General features: G+C 35.8%; 1 protein-coding gene across 2 annotated transcripts in view; it reads left to right on the top strand.

The window, feature by feature from the left end:
• The window catches only part of SHCBP1 (SHC binding and spindle associated 1), a 33,777-nt gene extending 12,742 nt beyond the window's left edge, over nucleotides 1–21,035 (top strand). The window contains exons 6-13 of one of the 2 annotated variants that reach the window (XM_043898363.1): nucleotides 2,433–2,666; nucleotides 2,758–2,926; nucleotides 3,258–3,378; nucleotides 6,514–6,645; nucleotides 7,355–7,473; nucleotides 17,434–17,520; nucleotides 17,910–18,051; nucleotides 20,498–21,035. In XM_043898363.1, coding sequence (XP_043754298.1) covers nucleotides 2,433–2,666; nucleotides 2,758–2,926; nucleotides 3,258–3,378; nucleotides 6,514–6,645; nucleotides 7,355–7,473; nucleotides 17,434–17,520; nucleotides 17,910–18,051; nucleotides 20,498–20,823 — 1,330 coding nt within the window. In that variant the 3' untranslated portion in view covers nucleotides 20,824–21,035. The remainder of the gene's footprint in view (nucleotides 1–2,432; nucleotides 2,667–2,757; nucleotides 2,927–3,257; nucleotides 3,379–6,513; nucleotides 6,646–7,354; nucleotides 7,474–17,433; nucleotides 17,521–17,909; nucleotides 18,052–20,497) is intronic. The other variant, XM_043898364.1, reaches the window with a different exon arrangement.
• The last annotated feature ends 880 nt before the right edge of the window (nucleotides 21,036–21,915 follow it).

The following is a 21,915-nucleotide window of genomic DNA, read 5'->3' as shown; positions in this document are numbered from 1 at the left end:
ATAATAATTCCTTTCTAATTCAAAACTCTGCTTCAAAGGTTATGGATCTGAGACACAGGTATTGGTTCATTACTTTCAGACTATGAAGCATCACTATAATGAGAATAAGTTGATTGGCATGGACATTGGAAGTGCTAAGAAACTTATTTTAAAATTTGAGTCTTAATCTCCATAATTTAATAGACCTGATCAAGCAGTCAGTGGTTGGGTTCCCCAGTTTCTTGTTTGCAAAATGGATTTCTAGAATATTTTAAAATGTTTTTTAAATGTTAATATTTAAAATTTTAAATATTTTTAACCAAAGCAGACAAAATCCTTGCTTTTCAAGCTTCACGTAATTCATTTACTTGAAAAGTGGAAAAAGTATTTTTTATTCATCTTAAATACTATTTAAATGCTTGCTGTAATTTGATGTAAATTTGTTTAGGATGTGGTTTTCTTTTTTTGTCCTCCTATCTTATTTAGCATGACAAAGTTAAGACATTAAGGCAATAGTACACAACCTTGGCTGTACATTAGAATCTCCAGGGAATTTAAAACAAATAACTCCTCTGCTTCTAGAGACTAATTTAATTGGTGTGGATGGGGGCCTGAGCATCTGTATTTTTAAAAATTCCCCAGTGATTAGCCCAGGCTGGATGCATGAGACAAGTGCTCCGGCCTGGTGCACTGGGAAGACCCAGAGCAATCGGGTGGAGAGGGAGGTGGGAGGGGGGATCGGGATGGGGAATACGTGTAAATCCATGGCTGATTCATGTCAATGTATGACAAAACCCACTACAATATTGTTAAGTAGTTAGCCTCCAACTAATAAAAATAAATGGAAAAAAAAAACAATTCCCCAGTGATTCTAATAAGCAGCCAAGGTTAAGAAGCTCTGGCCTGTACAACCCAGCAATCCGACTGCTAGGCATACGCACCAAGGAAACCAGAATTGAAAGAGACGTGTATGTTCCCCGACTCCCAGTGTTCATCACAGCACTGTTTACAATAGCCAGGACGTGGAAGCAACCCAGATGTCTATTGGCAGATGAATGGATAAGAAAGTTGTGGTACATATACGTACATATACACAGTGGAATATTACTCAGCTATAAAAAAGAACACATTTGAGTCAGTTCTTTAGAGGTGGATAAAACTAGAGCCTATTATACAGAGTGAAGTAAGACAGAAAAACACCAGTACAGTATATAAATGCATATATGTGGAATTTAGAAAGATGGTAATGATGACCCTATACGTAAGACAGCAAAAAAGACACAGATGTAAAGAACAGACTTTTGTACTCTGGGAGAGGGTGAGGGTGGGATGATCTGAGAGAACAGCATTGAGACATGTATATTACCATATGTGAAACATGACCAGTCCAAGTTTGATGCATGAAGCAGGGCACTCAAAGCCCGTGGTGTACTGGGACAGCCCAGAGGGATGGGATGGGGAAGGGGTGAGAGAGGGGTTCAGGATGGGGTGAGGGGGACACATGCACACCCATGGCTGGTTCATGTCAATGTATGGCAAAAACCACCACAACATTATAAAGTGATTAGCCTCCGATTAAAAAAAAGAAGCTCTGGCCTAAGTTAATATACTTGGAAAATAAAGCAATTATTTATACTTGAAAAATCAAGCAATTATTTTAAAACTATAGGTAATGAAATAATATTACATTTATTTTCAAATCCATTTCATATCCATTAACTTAATTGCACTTTTATAAATTATTGCATCTAGAAGAACTTTTTGTTGTGTTTATATATTTGAGAAGGTATATAAATTAATAATAAACTTTTAAGTGCGAACAGTGTTGTCCAATACAAGGTTATTTTGTTTTAATCACTCTCTAGTTTAGTAATAACAGCTCTATTTTTTTTCTCAGAATCTCAAAGACTTGTGTTTTTGAAATACTCTAGTAATCTTCCTGAAGAAATATTCAGCAAATTCTGCTCCATGGTGCTTAAAATGCAGGAAAGGACTAGATGATTTGAATCATTTAAAACTTTTAATCCTATAAATGTGGTAATCTTAAACATTGTTATGAACTATTTGGGATGCTTTCCTCCCCACCCCACCTCCAGATTGTCCACTGCAGCCCACTTATTAAGATTTTGAATTTAATATATGAGAAAATAATTTCTTATTAAATAATAATTACAAATTGTGCAACATAAGCTTTCGGTGCTTCAAAAACACAAATGCTTGGATCTAAGGGGAAAAAAACAGCAACTCCTCAAAAGTGAAAAATTAGTGGCCTTAATGAAGTGGCCCTTAAAACTTTCAATAACATCCACCTATTTAGTAAGACTTAACATGTTGCTAAGTTGCATACTCTGAGATACTTTTCTAATGGGGTCTTTGAGGATGAAATGGCTGTCATAATGATGGGAAAATGTGTCTGAAAGGCAATGGGTTTCAATTTGCTTTTAAACTTTCAGGCATTATGACATTCTTGAAGACCGAGTTCCTTCAGGACTTATTGTTGACTACCAAAATCTGTTGACTCAATGTGAGGAGAGTTACAGGAAATTTTTAAATCTGAGAAGCAGTTTGTCAAATTGTAACTCTGACTCTGAGCAGGAAAACATCTCTATGGTGGAAGGGTTAAAGTTGTACTCAGAGATCGAACAGCTGAAACAAAAGCTAAAACTCATTGAGAATCCTTTGTTGAGGTATGTATATTTTTGTTATTCTCAACTAGTCAGCATCTTTTCCAACCAGCTGTCCTACTGAGAACTGACAGGTCTATTTGGTTTCTTTAAGATATGTATTTGGTTATCAGAAGAATTCTAATATACAAGCAAAAGGCATCCGTCCAAACGGCCAGAAGGTCACCCATGTGGTCTCCTCCATCATGATGACTGGTCTGCTGCAGTCCCTGCTCAGGGATAGGCTTTGCCCAGAGCCTTGTAAGGAAGAAATAGAAATTAAGGTAAAAGAGTTTCTTCTTCCAGTTGCTTTTTTTTGTCTGATTCACCCAAGGCTTCCCTAAATTCTACAGAAAGTTTATAGGTGTCTCCCTGAGCTGGTTTTCTGTGGAGTGGGAAGCAGTGAGAGCCCTGCCTTCCCACATAGTCACTTATCAGTCACTTATAGCCACTGATATTTGCTTATCAGTCACGTAAAGGGCTCAGTGCAATAGCAAAGGAGATAAACATACAGTTTCGGCTCCCTTTTCAAAATGAAACATGAAGGCACCTGGAGTAATACTCAGGTTGCATTTGAGGGGTATATATTTGCAATATGTTGTTGTTGTTTTCTAGTTCCATAGTGATCCGTTGTCTGCTATAAATGCCTGCTATGAGGGTGACACTGTTATTGTTTGTCCTGGCCATTATGTGGTACATGGTGCATTCTCCATTGCTGACTCCATTGAGTTGGAAGGTGAGTATGGAAGATCATACAACCAAACTCTCCTGCATGAGACACTTGAGAAAACAGGAAATCATTGATCTTGTTGAAGCTCTAAGAATTTTATTTCAACCCAATTAATTTCAAATGAGTTGCCTGGAAACATTAAGGGTTTTTGAAGTGTATGGGTTATTGAGTCAGTGTTTGAGCAACATGAAGTATGAGTTTTTACGACATTGTAAATGTTGGGAAGACAAAAATATAGAGGAACAACCACTAGGGAGAAACGTGATTCCAGACTAAAGATGGTTGATGGAAATGAATTCATTTCTAGAATAAAAAAAAATTCCCAGCAATATTTTTTTAAAGTTTACTATTTTTTAATTTGTTGTTTCCTCTTATTTCATGTATGTTGTAGATATATTGGTGCATGGTTTTTGTTTTAAATTTAGCTTATTTTTGTGAGAGGTATAGGTCCAACTTGAAAGTAGACTGAAAATCTTTATCTTAATTATTTTAAGAACTTCTGAATGTCACAACGTCTAAAGTGTACTTTTGAGAACATTAGCATTGGAAGAGTCTATTAAAAATAGCTTTAAGCTATTATAATCTTACTGTACATTTAGAGTGATTCCTAAATCTAGGTTGCTTTACAGTAGTTCACCTTGGTCTTCTGTATTGCCATAGCTTGTCAAATTTAGATGCACCTGCTCAGCTATTTATCAAAAGAACTTCAAGTTAGCAATAAAACTTGTAATGCAAAAAATCATACATCATTTTGGGATTGGTACAGCTGTTCACAAACTGCTTAAGCTATGTTCTTTATCTTGTGAAGACTTCTTAATGGAAGCTAGGCTGGGAGTTTAATGTCCTGCTGTTCACCAATATATCACCTCACCCCCTTTTTTGTTTTATGTGTGTAATTTTTGTTCTGTTTCCTCTCCAACATTTGATATATAACAGATGTGTGTTTTATAAATAACATCTGCAGAATAAATCACAGCAATAAAAACACTTAATTTTTTTGGCATAGTGCAAACAGCATTGATATTATAGATTATATGGTGGGAAAGCATTCTTCCTAGATTGGTGAGGAAATTATAATGTAATTGTGCCAGTGTGCCACAAATAACCAGGGCTTCCCTGATGGCTCAGTTGGTAAAGAATCCACCTCAATGCAGGAGACCCCAGATTGATTTCTGGATCAGGAAGATTCCCCTGGAGAAGGGATAGGCTACCCACTCCAGTATTCTTGGACTTCCCTTGTGGCTCAGCTGATAAAGAATCTGCCTGCAATGTGGGAAACCTGGGTTCGATTCCTGGGTTGGGAAGATCCCCTGGAGAAGGGAAAGGCTACCCACTCCAGTATTCTGGCCTGGAGATTCTGTGGACTGTATAGTCCATGGGGTTGGAAAGAGTTAGAGACGACTGAGCGACTTTCACTTTGCCAGGTGGTGCTGGTGGTAAAGAATCCACCTGCCATTGCAGGAGATGCAAGTGATGAGAGTTTGATCCTTGCATCAGAAAGATCCTCTGGGGTAGAAATGGCACCCCACTCCAGTATTCTTGCCTGGAAAAGTCCACCAGCAGAGGAGCCTGGCAGGCACCAGTCCATGGGGTCACAAAAAGTGACACAACTGAGCAACTAAGCACATAAATAACCATATAGAATTCTGATAGTTAAGTGTAAGAATGACTATAAATATATGAACATAGGGCATTTCTGAGAATTTGGGGAATCACGGTATCTCTAGTGTGACTATATAGAGCAATTGTTCATGAGGTAAATTAAAGCTTATATGATAGCTTATCTGATCTATAGCTAACACTTATAACAAGTGATATATTTTGAGTACCCACTATTTGCATGGTATTAATAGTACTTATAATAGGATTTTTCTTGTTTAGAAAATGCATTCACTTAGGTTAAGGCTTTGTGTTTTAAACGGCTAGGATTATGTAACTTGTTTATATAATGTAACATGGCCATTCTTTTTATATTTTTAATTTTCTGATGATAAAAAGTTACTATTTTAAGAAATGTGCAAAGTACACATAGACACTAAAAAGAATCAGGGGAAACAGTTTACAATCTAGTCATCCAGAATACAGCATTAGTAGCATTCCCGTGGGTGTAGTTCTCTTGCATTCTCTAGTGCCCCCACCCTCTTCAAATGTAGAAAACTTTAGAGATTTTGCCTGTTTAATGTTTTACTACTTTCATTTCCTCAAGCAAAGACTCAACAATGATTCTTTGACATTTAGACAATGAGAATTAATTCTTAAAGCTTTGTCTGTGTAATTCTGGTTTATGATAAAGTCAAGCAACATTTTCTAGTTTTTGATACTCCTGTTTTTCATAAGCCCACAGAGGTCTACCTGCATTATTAGTTTGATTAAGATTTGTAGAGAACAATGTTTTTTATTGGTTAACAAGGTAGACCTATTTTTCCAATAGTTAAAACTGTTCTAAGCCAGTTTGTCAGATTTTGGGTCAACCTGGTTAAGAGAATATAAAAAAGAGAAAATCTTGAGAAATGCCTATGCTTTTTCAAACCTAACTACATTAGAATAATAGAATCTTTGGGTTGGGAAGTAAAATCTTATAAAGACTAAATGCATTAAAGCCTTCTGACCCAGCTATGAGTACTTGAGATTATTATTATTTTTTAGTAGCAGTTTTATAAGTGAGTTTACTGCCGAAACCGGCATGAGGTGACTGATGGGGGTAGTCTTCTTGATATGCAGGCAATTGTTAACAAATTGTATACCTTGGTAAAACTTAAGATAGATATGTGGAGAAATAGATTTTATTTATTTTTTAAAGAGATTTTTCTTTTTTTGATGTGGACCTTTTTTTTTTTTTTAAAGAAGTCTTTATTGAATTGGTTGCAATATTGCTTCTGTTTTATGTTTTGGTTTTTTGACCATGAGGCATGTGGGATCTTAGCTCCCCAACCAGGTATCTAACTTGCACCCCCTCCGTTAGAAGGCAAAGTCTTAACCATGGAACCACCAGGGACATCCCTCGATTTTATTTACATGTAACTGGGTTGACTGGTCTCAAATATCATTTGGAGTCATTTGAGATGAAAAAATGTGTCATAGAAATTTTGTTTTTAGACATTTCCCTTCCCCCATCCTAAATGTTCTTGCTCTCTTCCTTAGGATATGGTCTACCAGATGATATTGTAATAGAAAAGAGGGGCAAAGGAGACACTTTTGTGGACTGTACGGGTGCGGATATTAAAATCTCAAGCATAAAATTTGTTCAGCATGATGCCGTAGAAGGAATCTTGAGTAAATATCTGAATATTTTATTTATTATTTGTTCCAGGCTTTGAAGAAAAACTTTACTTCTCCTGGAAGATAGAAATGAAATACCACTTTTGAGTAGTATGAAAAGCTGATTACTTATGTACATAGCTTGACAACTTAGGAAGCTTACTCTAAAATGAAAAATAGTTCATTGTATTCTTGAAAATTTGTTAGTTTAATATTTGTTTCTGAGTGATCATTTTTTTCTATTAGAACATTCCAATATGTGGTCTGTGTTCTTTGTATTTGATTTAGTCCTGGACTCAAACCAGCTATCTTCACATTGTGATAGTATTTGTTTCTTGGGATTTGTATCCCCTATTTTGAATTGGGCCTCCTTTTCTTCTCTCTGGTAAGATAGTCATGAAAGTTACTTTCTTAATTTTTTTTTGTAATGAGAAGTGATTTTTGACATGATTTTGCATTTCTGAGGTCAAGTCATTCTTTTTTAAAAATACCACTTTTAGATTTTAGAAAATAGCTCAAAAAAAAAAAAAACAAAAAACAAACAAAAAAAAAAGAAAATAGCTCAAAATAGTCATTGTTTTTATAAAATAAGAATTCATAATTTCAGTAACAAAGTTTAAATGAGAATTATTTAGACTGTATCTACTATCAACTCTAGGCCATTTCTAATATTGTAAAAGATACATTACTTCTTAAAGCATTTGATTGCATGTTTTCATCATAGTCATTCACCGTGGCAAGACTACATTGGAAAACTGTGTGCTGCAGTGTGAGACTACAGGAGTCACAGTACGAACATCAGCAGAATTTTTAATGAAGAACTCAGATTTATATGGTGCCAAGGTATAATCATCTCTTACCCTTTTGGGGAGTAGCTTAGGTTTAAGTTCTAAATAGATAAATAAAATGTAGGACAAGATGTAAATGCATACTTCTGTTCTCTTTCTTCAGAGAACTTCAGATACTTACATGCATTAAGTTGGCCAGACTCAATTGTATAATGTTCTTCTTATTTAGCATCTTCAAAACAGATTATTAGGAAGACGGTAATACATCTCACAGTTTCTCTGTCATACCTTTTAAAAAGAGGTTAGACTTTTTTTTTTTTTTTTTTTATTGTTATTAGTTGGAGGCTAATTACTTTACAATATTGTAGTGCTTTTTGTCATACATTGACTTGAATTAGCCATGGATTTACATGTATTCCCCATCCCGATCCCTCCTCCCACCTCCCTCTCTACCCGCTCCCTCTGGGTCTTCCCAGTGCACCAGGCCCGAGCACTTGTCTCATGCATCCAGAGGTTAGACTTTTTAAGTTGTAACTTTGTAAGTGATGTAGTAATTGAGGCTTGTTTGCTGTTTTTAAATCAAATTTTTATTTTGAGATAATTGTAGATTCACATTCTGTAGTAAGAAATAATACAGAAATAGCCTATATATGTACCTTTTACCAGTTTCCTCTAATTGTAACATCTTCCAAAACCACAGTACAGCATCACAACCAGGATAAAATTCAGTTAAGTTGAATATTTCCATCACTACAGGGATCCTTCATGTTGCTCTTTAAAGCTGTCTATGTGCCTCTCCTTCTGACCTTCTCCTTAATCACAGGCAAATGCTAATATGTTCTCCATTTCTGTTATTTCATCATTTCAAATATGTTATGTAAATACAGTATATACCCTTTGGAATTGGCTTTTTTCACTTGCCACAGTTCTCTGGATCTGTATACAGGTTGTTGCATCTACCAATAGGTTCTTTTTTTATTGCTAAGTGGTACCATGTATGATTGTTCCACACTTTTAACTGTTCACTTGTTGAATAATAACATCTGTTGTTTCCAGTTTGGGGATTTTGTTAATAAAGCTATTGTAAACATTGGTGTACAGGTTTTTGTGTGAACATCATTTTCATTTCTCTGGGGTAAATACCTAGGAGTATAGTTGCAGGACATGTGGTTAGTTGTGTGCTTACTTTTTTTTAAAGAAACTGCCAAACTGTTTTCCGGATTAGTTGTACCATTTTACATTCCTACTAACAAAGTCTGAATGATCCAATTTGGTATTTTTGATCCAATTTTTTGTATTAGATCCAAGTTTTGGTTTGATATTATGGATCCAGTGATCCATATTTGGTATTTTCACTACTTCTTAATTTTAGCCATTTTGATAGGTGTGTTTTAATTTGTATTTCCCTAGTGGTTAATGATGATGAACATTTTTTCATATGCTTTTTTGCCATCCTTACCTTCAGTGGAAAATTCATGACTTTTGTCCATTTTCTGATTGGATTTTTTTTTTTTTTTTTACTGTAGAGTGAGAGTTCTTTATAAATTCTAGATACGAATCCTCAGTTGGGTACATCAGTTACAGATGTGCTAGTGTGTAGCTTGTTTTTTCATAGTTTTCATGAGGCTTTTACAGACAGCAAAGTTTTAAAGTTTGATGAAACCCAGTTTATCAATTTTTTCCTTTTATGTGTAAGAACTCTTTGTCTAGCCCTAGGATGCAAAGATTTCTCCTGTTTTTGTGCCAGCACCACACTGTTTTGATTGCTATACCTTTGTAGTATAGCTTGAGATTAGGAAACATGGTACCTCTTGTTTTGTTGTTCTTTCCCAAGATTGTTTTGGCTATTTTGGGTCTTTTGTGTTTCCATACAAATTTTAGAATTATTCTAGTTCTGTGGAAAATGCCATTGGTGTTTTGATAGGAATTGCTTTGAATATGTAGATTGTGTTGAGTAGTATGGTCATTTTAACAGTATTCTTCCAATCCACTAGCACGGTATATCTTTCCATCCATTTGTGTCATCTTTGATTTCTTTCATGAGTTTCTTACGTTTTCTAAGTGCAGCTTTGTTTTTTATCTTGGCCATGCCACATGTCATATGGGATCTTAGTTCCCTGTCCAGGGATTGACCCCACACACCCTGCAGTGGAAGTGCAGAGTCTTAACCTCTGGACTACCAGGGAAGTCTTGTTAAATATACAGACTTTTTACCTCCTCAATTAGATTTAGTCCTAGGTATTCTTTTTGATGTGATTGTAAACTGGATAGTTTTTTAAATTCCTCTTTCTGATAATTAGTGTATGGAAAGGTAACAGATTTCTGTATGTTAATTTTGTATTCTGCAATTTTACCAAATTCATGATGAGTTCTAGTAGGATTTTGGTGATGTCTTTAGGATTTTTGATGGATAGTATCATGTCATCTGAAAACAGTGATGGTTTTACTTCTTTCCTACTTGAATTTCTTTTATCTCTTGTCTGATTGCTGTGGTTAGACTTTCAGTACCACATTGAATAATAATGACAAGAATGGGCATCCTTGTCATGTTTTCCTGATGTTAGAGAAAATACTTTCAGCTTCTCACCATTGAGTATGGTATTAGCTGTACATCATTCATTTTATTGATGTATATTCCATTAATGGACACTTTGTTGAGAATCCATAAATGGATATAGAATTTTGTTCAAAGTTTTCTTTGCATCAACTGAGATGATCAAATGATTTTTTTTATTCTTTCATTTGTTAATGTGTTGTGTCATGTTGATGGATTTGCAGATATTGAACCATCTGTGTATCTCTGAGGTTAATCCCACTTGATCATGCATATGATCCTTTTAATGTGTTGTTGGATTCTATCTGCTAATATTTTGTTGAGGATTTTTTTATCTATGACTGTCAAGAATATTGGCCTGTGATGCGTGTGTGTGTGTGTTGTCTGTTTCTGGTTTTGATATCAGGTTGATGGTGGCCTCATAGATGAGTTTGGGAATGTACCTCTTCAATTTTAGGGGATAATTTAAGAAGGATAGATGTAAACTGTTTGTATGTTTGTATGTTTGGAAGATGTCTGGTCCTGGACATTTGTTTGCCGAGAGCTTTTTAAATTACTGATTCAATTTCATTACTGGTAATTGATCTGTGCATATTTTCTATTTATTCCTGATTTGGTGTTTAAAGATTGTACATTTCTAGAGATTTATCTATTACTTCTAGGTTGTCCATTTTATGGGCATATAATTGTTCCTTGTAATCTTAGATGATCCTTTGTATTTCTGTGGTATCAGTTGTAACTTGTCCTCTTTCATTTCTGGTTTTATTTGGGCCCTCTCTCTTTTTCCTTTGTGAGTCTGGCTCAAGGTTCATCAATTTTGTTTATATTTTCAAAGAACAAGCTCTTGATTTCATTGAACTTTTCTATTATTTTTCAGCCTCTACTTCATTTATTTATACTCTGATCTTTGTTATTTATCTCCTTATCGTGACTTTGGAGTTTCTTTGTTCTTTTTCTGTTTCCTTTAACATTACGTTGTTTATTTGATATCTTTCTTGTTTTCTGAGGTAGGCTTGTTTCACTGTAAAGTTGCCCCTTAGAACTGCTTTTGCTGCATTCCATAGATTTCAGATCATTGTGTTTCTATTTTCATCATTGTGTTTTGGATATTTCTGTTTTCATCTGTCTCCAGGTATTTTTTTATTTCTTCAGTGACCCATTGTTTATTTAGTATCATGTTGTTTAGTTTGTACATGTTTGTGTTTTTTGCAGTCTTTTTTCTTGTAGTTAATTTCTAGTCTCATACCATTGTGATCAGAAAAGGAGCTTGATAGGATTTCAGTTTTCTAGAATTTTGAGATTTGTTTTCTGGCTGTAGAATTGCCATATGCACTTGTAAAGGATGTCTTCTGCTTCTTTTGGATGGAATGGTATTTATTAAGTCCATGTGGCCAGTGTTTCCTTATTGATTTTTTCTCTAGAGGATGTATCCATTGAGGTGGTGTTAAGTAGTCTACTATTATTGTATTACTGTCAGTTTCTTTATATTCTCCAGTGTCAGAGCATATGTATCTACAATTGACATATCTTCTTGTTGGGTCTAGTCCTTTATATTTATGTCATGTCCTTTGTTATCTCTTGTTACAGTTTCTGTTTTCAAGTCTGTTTTGTTTGGTATAAGTATTGCTATCCCAAAGTTTTCTTTCCATTTGCATGGAGTACCATTTTTCATTCGTTCATTTTCAGTTTGTGTGTCTTTAGATCTGAAGTAGTTTCCTATAGACAGTATATATACATGGGTCTTATTTTATATCCATTCAGCTGCTCTGTGTCTTAATTGGAGTATTTAGTCCATTTACATTTAAAGTATTGATAGATATGTACTTACTATCATTTTGTTCATTGTTTGGGGGTTGTTTTTGTAGTTCTTTATTTGTTCCATTCTTTCCTTTTGTTCTCTTCCCTTATGATTTGATGACTGTCATTACTGTTATGTTTGGATTCCTTTCTCTTTTTGTGTGTCTATTATAGATTTTTGATTTGTGGTTACAGTAAGATTTATATGTATATCAACTTTTATGTATATGTGATTATTTTAAGTTGCTAATCTCAATTTCAAATACATTTTTAACAACGCTGCATTTTACTCCCCTGCCCCTACAGTTTCTGTTTTTTGACATTTTATTTTACATCCTTTTGTATATCCCTTAACTACTTATTGCACATATAGATGATCTTACTATATCTTTTAATCTTCCTGTGAGCATTGTACATGGTTGATTTACTACTTTTACTGTATAACTGCTTTTATCAATCAATGAGCTTTTCCTTTCATAATTTTCATGTTTCTAGTTGTGACCTTTTCTTGTTTGCTTAGAGAATTCCATTTGGGATTTCTTGCAAAGCTGGTTCTGTAGTGCTGAATGCTTTTAGTTTTTTGCTTTACTTCTCATCTCTCCATCAAATCTGAATGAAAGCCTTGCTGGATAAGGTATTATCTCTCTTTTTTTCAACACAGTATATAATTCATTCTATGTGAAATGTCCAGGATAGCCATATCTATATGCATTAAAAGTAAAGTAGTGGTTGCCTAGGGCTGGGCATAGAGTGGGGAAGAGGGGATTGGAGGTAATAGCTGAAGGGTACAGGGTCTTGACCTAAAATGATGAAAGTGTTTTAACATTGACTGTGGTAATGGTTGTACAACTCTGTGAATATACTAAAAACTATTGAATGATACATTAAACTTAACTGGGTGAATTGCATGGTATGTGAGTTGTATCTCAGTAAAAAGGGAGTGATGCAGCCAGGATGGTGGGATGCATCCTTTGGGCTCCAGTTTTCTCCTTAACCCCCTCTTATCTTCACTGTCCCTGCACGGTATCTTCCTTCCCACCACATTTCAGGCCAGGAGTGTCTCAATATGTCCCTGTCATCCCTGTTGCCCTTCTCTTCTTTTGGGTGGCCCATGAGGTATGCTGGCCTTTTTATCGGCTGTTGTCCAGTATGGGGATTTTCTTTTGTTTGTTTGTTCAAACATAGCTGATATATTACAACATTGGGTTAGTTTCAGGTATACAGCAAAATGATTCGTTAAAACATATATATGTGTATGTATACTTTTCAGATTATTTTCACAGATGGAGTATTCTTGATTTTAGTTTTTTCCCTTTTATCACTTTAAATATATTGTGCCCTCTGGCTTTCAGAGTTCCTGCTGGAAAGTCAGCTGATAGCCTATGGGAGTTCCGTTGTATATAACATGATGCTTTTCCCTTGCTGCTCTTTTCTTTTTTAAAATTTTATTTATTTTTTGATTGTGCTGGATCTTTGTTGCTGCTGACAGACTTTCTCTAGTTATGGCAAGTGAGGGCTACTCTTCACTGTGGTATGTGGGCTTCTCATTGCAGTGCCTTCTCTATTGCAGAGCACAGGCCTTAAACACATGGACTTCAGTAGTTGCCGCAGACAAGCTCAGTAGTTGTGGTGCCTGGGCTTAGTTGCTCTACGGCATGTGGGATCTTCCTGGACCAGGGATCAAACCTGTGTCTCTTGCATTGGTAGGCGGATTCCTAACCATTGAACCACCAGAGAAGTCTTCCCTTGCTACTTTTAATATTCTCTCTTTAATTTTTGCCATTTTAATTATAATATGTGTTGGTATGGTCAGTCCTGTTTGATTTGATCCTATTTGGGACTCTTGTCTGTTTCCTGGACCTAGATTTTTGTTTCCTTGATTAGGGTAGTTTTCAGCTTTTATGTCTTTAAGTGTGTTCTCTGCCCCTTTCTCTTGGTGTTCTCCTGGGATCCTTAAAATGTGAATGTTCTCCCACAAGCCACTTAAACTGTCCGAATTTCTTTTCATTCTTTTTTTCTGTTCAGCTTCAGTGATTTCTATCTCTTTTCCATATTGCTGATTTGTTTCTCTGCATCATTTAATCTACTATTGATTTCTTCTAGTGTATTTTTCATTTCAGTTATTGCATTTCATCTCTGGTTCTTTTTTATATGTTCTAAGTCTTTGTTAAATTCATTGTATTCATCCAGTTTTCTCCAGAGTTCTTCAATCATCTTTTGACCATTACCTTGAACTCTTTATCAGGTAGATTGCCTATGGGATTTTTGTCTTGTTTCTTTTTTTGGAACATGTTCCTCTGCACCTCATTTTGCCTAATTCCTGTTTGTGGGTTGCCTACCTTGGGGGTGTAGGCCTTGACTGTAGTAGGTCTCTGCCCTTTCTATCTGTCTCTTTGCAGTTCCTTCTTTGTAACTTTAATTGTTGGAAATATTTTCTGCTAGTTACCTGATAGTTCTCATTGATAGTCCCTTTGGTAAATAGTTTATTTTTGGTGTGCCTCTTGGGGGAGGTGCTCAGGGTCTTCCCACTTCACCATCTTTGCCACCAATCTAACTATAGGGCTTTTTTGTAAATATTCTGTATCAAATTAAGGAAGTTGTCCTCTATTTCTGTTTTCAGAGAATTTTCATAATGAATTTGTGTTAGCTTTTGTCAAATGCTATTCACTTTCTTTCATCTTAGAATGTCTTGATTTCTCTTTATTCCTAAAGAATATTTTCACTGGGTATAGGATTCTAAATTGACAACTCTTTTCTGCTAGATCTTTTGAACAATACTGTGCCACTTTCTTCTGGCCTCCATGGTTCCTGATGAGAAATCCTCTTTACTTGAATTTTTTCTCTAATTGATAAGACATTATTTTTCCTTGACTGCATTCAGGATAACTTTTCCTTTTCCCCCCTTTCCTTTTGGCCTTAAGCTTTTATAAGTTTAATTATGATATACCTTGAAATGGATTTCTTTGAGTTTATCCTGTTTTCTCAGATTTTTTAATCTGTAAATTTAATGTCTCTTGCCAAATTTGGGAAGTTTTAGCTATTTCTTCTTTGATTTTTCTTTTTTAGCTTTACCCTCCTTCTCTTCTATGACTGATAATCAAAATTTTAGATCCTCTGTTATTGTCCTATAGGTCCCTGAGGTTCCGTTCTTTTTTTTCTTTTTCAGATTGTTTTCTCTCTATCAGACTAGATGATTTCTCTTGTTCTGTCTTCCATTTCACTGATTCTTTCCTCTGTTCTTTTCCTTTATGCTGTTGTGCCCATCCACTGAGCTTTTTATTTCAGTTATAGTACTTCTCAGTTCTGAAATTTCCATTTGGTTCTTTATATTTTCTATTTCTTTGATGAGACTTTCTATTTTCTTATCCAGTCTTCTGTTTTTCATTTAAGTATTTGATAATTGCTCACTAAAATAATTGGCTGCTTTAAAATCCTTGTCAGCTAATTCCATCATCTCTGACATCTTTGTTTTGGTTTGTATTGATTACCTTTTATTAAGTTTGACATCTTCTTGGCACTTGATATGACAAGTGATTTTCAACTGAAACCTGGATGTTTTGTATTATATTATTAGAATCTACGTCTTCTGTCTTAGGTGGGCTTCTCTTACACTATTATAGCAGGGAATGGGGTAAAGTCTACTGCATTATTACTACCAGGTCTCCAAGTTCCCCATTTGGCTTCCATTGGTATCCAAGTTGAGTGGGAAAGCTTGTTACTGGTGGGTGGGTGTAAGAATTCTAGTTTCTTACATGTCTCCACTGATACTCTGGCATATGGCAGTGGGCTTGTTACCACTGGCAATGATGAAAATCTAGAGCCCCCACTGGGCCTGCTCTGACACCACTCCAGTAGGGAATGGGTGCAGCATCTTGTTATCAGTTGAGGGTATGAGTCCAGGCCCTATATGTAGTCTCCACAAGGGTGAGGGACTTGCTACCAGATAGTGGGGATGAAAATCTTTGGCTTTAAGTGATACCACCCCTGTGTGAGTATTGGGGTACCTAGTCACAGCCTTGAGAGGGTGGAAGCCTAGGCTCCCCCTTGGCACTTGCCAGCATGGATGGAATAGACTAATTTTTTTTCCTATGGTGTTTGGCTAGAATAGAGCTGTTATTGTTTCAAAGTTTTCTGTCCTTCGAAGCTTGCCTAGTTCCTTGGCTCAAGAGAGTGGGATTTGGGGGAGGCTTTTCTGGTCTGTGTCTGATGTTTATGGATCGCTAGCTCCTTCAGTTTCATGTCTGGAAGTGTGAGGCAAAAAGAAAACCCAGTCTACACTAGGTTGGTGTCATTTCTCAGGGGTTGAGGTGTCCAGATAGCCTGGCTTCTTTACTCCACTTGTCAATTGTATTATGTTTGTTTTATATATTAATGCCCATGAGTTTTATTTGTACCATCATCTTAGAAGAGGCAGCCTTTTCAGTTTCTTTTTAGTTATTAAATATCTGTTCAGTTTCATAATATATTTTGAACATGATTGTCCCAGTTACTAGGTGGCTGCTGGCTTAAGTTGTTCTCTTCAGGTTTTACATGATTCCTGATAATTTGATATTTAAACTGTTTTATTGTGTATGTATTTTTAATGTTATTGCCCATAAATCTATTTCTGTATATAGCTACAAACTGAAAGTCTTAGCTGAAGGCCCATTTCACAGATCTTACGACTTCTACAGAGAGTTAGGTGGGTGTGTAGTGACCATGCCCCTACATATCAGTAATCTCTAAAGGGGGAAGTAATAAATATTTTCTCATGGTACATGCTACCATTCCTTAGGGAAACAACTCAACATACATTCAATAGATAGGTCATAAATGGTTAATTGCAACTCTTCTTCAACTTCTTCTTCATACACAAATGATATTGTGTATGAAATTATCCTAAAAGTGAATTTTTGAATAATCATAGAGGTTTGAGTGAAATTTTTACTTACTAAAGTGCCTAGCATAGTGTCAGGAGATAAATTATTCCTGTTCCTCTTACTTTCTTTTTTGGTACCATTTGGTGCCAGGGTAAATGTGAGAGAACTGGGCCGTGCATGGGTTGTCCTGGCTACTGTCAGGGCATAAACAGGGCGTTTGAATCAGCTACTCATGTAACATTAGTCGTTATTATTAGCGTTAGTAGTCGCATTAGTTATTTTAATTCACAGAAATGATTTTCAAGTTATGTTGGGATATTCTTGAACTGGTGTGCTTTTCAAAATAGAGAGCCTTATTTCTATCTACAATTTAACAATATGTTACTAGATTTGAACACTGTTCTCCAACTAATTGAGTATATCTAAAAGAATGGTTATTTTTAATATGTGCCTCTTTCAATGTAATTGTTAACTGACATTTTTGGGGAAGAATCAGAAAACTGATTTGTCCAGAATGAAAGAGTGAAATAGTAATCAAGTGTTGAAACTCTTAGCCATTGTTGTGTGTGTGTGTGTGTGTGTGTGTGTGTGTGTGTGTGTCTCTGTATGGTATTTGAATATGATAAATGATAGACAGCTTGCTGGAAATTAAGCAAATGGAAATGTTGATTAGAAATACTTGATAAAACTTTCTATAAAACACTTTATATTTGTGCTACATTAAAAGTCTAAGAAGTGATAAACCTTCTTTTATAGTCCTGCCTATTTAGACCTGACTGTGATTACTGTAAAATGTAATTTGTAGGGTGCTGGTATAGAAATATATCCCGGGAGTAAATGCACTCTGAGTGATAACGGGATCCATCACTGCAAGGAAGGGATCCTCATTAAGGTGAGTCCCTGCTGAGATGCCCTCTTTCCAAAGGGTAGAATTTAGGTTTTAGAATTTTAAACTGAGAATTTAGGTTTTACCTAAGAAACAGTTATGCTTTATGAAATCCCCATGTTATTTCTGTTTTAAAAAAGCATAAACAATATATAAATTTTAATGATATCAATAGTTGGTGGTTGAAAATCTCTTGTGAATACTTTGCTGTCCATAGATCTGCAGAAATAACAGAGGAATGCTGTGTCATTCAGAGCTCAGATTGTGCTACCACATATTAATAAGCATAGCTTTCTATTTTATTTTTAGAATAGCCTGAAGAAAGTGAGAAGATTTTTAAAGCAGGCAGTGTTGAATGTGTCAGTTCCTTGAAACATTTGTTTTCCATGTCACAGGACTTCTTAGATGAACATTATGACATTCCCAAAATATCCATGGTGAATAATGTCATACATAATAATGAAGGTTATGGTGTTGTCTTGGTGAAACCTACAATTTTCTCTGATCTGCAAGAAGATGCCCAAGATGAAAATGAAGGTATGGTATATTTAGTAATTTTCTAAATAAAATCTCAACCTAGTTTATTTCAGCATTAAGCTCTGATTAAAGATAGAAATCTTCTCTTTTAAAAAAGACAACTAGCATACACTTAGGCACAGAGATAGAGAAGCTTGGTAAAGCTATAATATGGAATCTAGGTGTGAAAGAAACTTTCAAGGTCAGCTGGTCAAAGCCTTGATGTGTGGTTTCTGTAGTCCTGCAGTTCCCTTATCATGTTTGTTTTTCTCTAAATGTATAGAATAAGGATGGGCATATTCTAGCATATACTAGGCTATTGCTAACAAATCCTTTTGGCATTTAAGGATGGAGGCAGGAAAATGAACGTGCCTGGTTGAAAACTGCATTTGAATGGAGGGGATCATAGAGTTTGCCTCTATTTTTTATTTGTAAAAGTAAATGTCTCCCTGACAGCTGTCTTTCTTGGCAGCAAAGCTGAGCTAACTCAGTTGGAAATTCTTGAATTTCTTTTTTTTTTTAATTTATTTTAATTGGAGGCTAATTACTTTACATTATTGTGGTGGTTTTTGCCATACATTGACATGAATCAGCCATGGGTGTACATGTGTTCCCCATCCTGAACCCCCCTCCCATCTCCCTCTCCATCCCATCCTTCTGGGTCATCCCAGTGCACCAGCCCCAAGCACCCTGTCTCATGCATCCAACCTGGACTGGCGATCTATTTCACATATGATAATATACATGTTTCAATGCTATTCTCTTAGATCATCCCACCCTCGCCCTCTCCCACAGAGTCCAAAAGACTATTCTTTACATCTGTGTCTCTTTTGCTGTCTCACATAAAGGTCATTGTTATCATCTTTCTAAATTCCATATGTATGCATTAATATACTGTTTTGGTGTTTTTCTTTCTGACTTACTTCACTCTGTATAATAGGCTCCAGTTTCATCCACCTCATTAGAACTGATTCAAATGCATTCTTTTTAATAGCTGAGTAATATTCCATTGTTTATATGTACCACAGCTTTCTTATCCATTCGTCTGCCGATGGACATCTAGGTTGCTCCCATGTCCTGGCTATTGTTAACAGTGCTGTGATGAACATTGGGGTACACGTGTCTGTTTCAGTTCTGGTTTCCTCACTGTGTATGCCCAACAGTGGGATTGCTGGGTCGTGTGGTAGTTCTGTTTCCAGTTTTTTAAGGAATCTCCACACTGATCTCCATAGTGGCTGTACTAGTTTGCATTCCCACCAACAGTGTAAGAGGGTTCCCTTTTCTCCGCACCCTCTGCAGCATTTATTGTTTGTACAAAGACTTTTTGATAGCAGCCATTCTGACCAGCATGAGATGGTACCTCACTGTGGTTTTGATTTGCAGGAAATTCTTGAATTCCAAGCCATGACCCACATCACTATGAAATCTCAGCCATGCAGGATTATGCCTTGGAATGGGTGAGGAACATTTAAAGGATGATGAGTAGTCCTTCTCATCCTTCAAGGTCCACTCCAGCTATCTGTTAGTTCTTTTTCTCCTCATAGTTCTATAGGTCAGAAGTTAAGGTGAGCTTGGCTGAGTTATCTGCTTAGGGTCTCACAAAGGTGAAAGTGAGGTATCAGCTGGGCAGGGCCCTTATCTGAAATCTCTGGGGGAGAATCTGCTTCCAAGTTCCTTATGTTGGCAGAATCAATTTCCTTGAGGTTGTAGGACAGAGATCTCTTTTATTGTTGTTGCCAGCTGTTGGCTAGGGGTTGCTCTCAGCTTTTAGGGATCACTCTTGGGTTATTGCCCCATGACCCCCTCCATTGCAGCAACAGAGGACCTCCCTCAAAGCAAATCTCTCACGCTTCAAATCTTTCTCACGCTTTAAATCTCTTTATGCTTTCCTCTTCTTCAGCCAGCCAGGGAAAACCTTGCTGTTAAAGATCTGTATGATTAGGTTAGGAATACCTGAGTTATATCCTTTTCTTAGGGTGAACTGATAAGTAACCTCAATTACATCTGCGAGGTCCTTTTACCATTTACCAGTCATGAAAGTAAGAAGGGGCAGGCATCACAGGGCCATCTAGAATTCTGCCTATCACAGGCAGTCACTTATAAAGCTGCTAAATTGGGAGTTCCTTTAGGGAAACTAAAGTACTAGTACTGTTCTGTTTATCTTTGTATCTAGCTTCTAATACAGTGCTTAGTAAATATCCAGGAGAGGTCTGTTGAATGAATGAGATCTAGGATAAAAAGAGAAAATTCGAAGTTAATAATCCTGTATGAAGGTCAGGAAACCTTGACAATTAAGACAACTGCTTGTTGAGACACTTATGGCAGAGAGTTTGAAAAGTCCAGTCAAATGACGCAGGACCCCTTGACAGAAAAAAATTAAAACCTCTGATAGACTGTAGAAATACATGTTTTAGTTGGTTAGTTTGTATATTTAACTCAATTTGTTATAATTTGTTTGTTTTTTCAGCAAATAAAGCACTTAAAGTTCAGACAAGTGGAGAGGCAGATGTAGCTGAAAGAGTGGATCTGGAAGAGCTGATTCAGTGTGCAACTGGTAAAATGGAGCTTTATGCGAGAGCTGACCTTTCTGAGCAAGTTGAAGGCAATTGTGAAATTGTAAATGAACTAGTTGCTGCCTCCACACAAAAAGGCCAGATGAAGAAGAAAAGGTTGAGTGAACTGGGGATCACACAAGCTGATGACAACTTAATGTCACAGGAGATGTTTGTTTCAATTGTGGGGAACCAGTTCAAGTGGAATGGGAAAGGGAGTTTTGGCACATTTCTTTTTTGACCACTGTGATGTAAATAGATAGCAAAACATTGAATTTTGCACGTGGCCCCCAAGAATCACTGCTGCTATCATACTTTGCTTCATGTCTATATTTTGTGTCTGATATATTCAGTTGGATTTGAGTGAAATGTAGCTTTATTTCTCTCTGCAAGTGTTGCACGTAAAACACTCTCTCTTTGTTTTATAAAGTCATAAAAACATAAAATGGAAAATATTTGGAGATTCTTATCCAGAAAGTCTTGCTTTCTCAAATACATAGTTCCCACATTAAGTCTATTAATAACTTCTAGTATAAATATACTTTAGCACTTCAAAGATGAGGAAGAAAGGCAGAGAATGCCAGATGAATGCACAAAAACATAGTGTATCAATATGCAGTATTCTTATAGTTGTCTTTTTAATCCCAATTATAGTGAGTCTGATATCCATGCTTTATTTGCATAATACCTGTAATATTTGCATAAAAGCTTTTATCATTGGGAGGTGACCTGCCTTATCAGACTTATTATTGAGAATCTTGAGTGGAAATGCCTTTTATATTGAACTATGTAATCATCAAAGCAATAATAGCATAGCAGGTTTGAAACAGGAGTGAAACGTGTTATTCAGAGCCAGTGTGTACATAGAGCATTTTCCCTGTTGCTGAATATGAATGATTAAAATGAAAATACTTTTCTTTCACCATAAAAATACTCTGATCAGATTTCTTACATAGGCAAAATGATTACCTATAAACCTATATCAGCTCTATGTTCTTGATATCGTATTGTAAAATACAGCTTTTAAAAGTATTTATATTATAAAGAAGTATATGTGACATTAATGTTCCTACTGATTAAATTACAATGATGAAAATAATAAATTGAATCTTGTAATATTTTTCAAATGCATTATGGGCCATAGTGCATGTGTGATCCTTTGAAATACATACAGTATTTTGACATCATTTTAGTGCTTCAGAAAGAGTATTAAAATTTTTTCTCAGAGAAATTGTTTCTTAAATTTGAATAAGTTATAATTTTATTTTTCAGATGCTAAAAATTGTGGAAGGATTTGTGTTAGATTTTTCGTTTGACCATTGCAAGGCATTTT

Source organism: Cervus elaphus, chromosome 4 (assembly GCF_910594005.1).
Source record: "Cervus elaphus chromosome 4, mCerEla1.1, whole genome shotgun sequence".
In the NCBI taxonomy this organism is placed as follows: domain Eukaryota; kingdom Metazoa; phylum Chordata; class Mammalia; order Artiodactyla; family Cervidae; genus Cervus; species Cervus elaphus.
The sequence above is the reverse complement of the archived record's forward strand: the minus strand, read 5'-3'. Positions and strand labels throughout refer to the sequence as shown.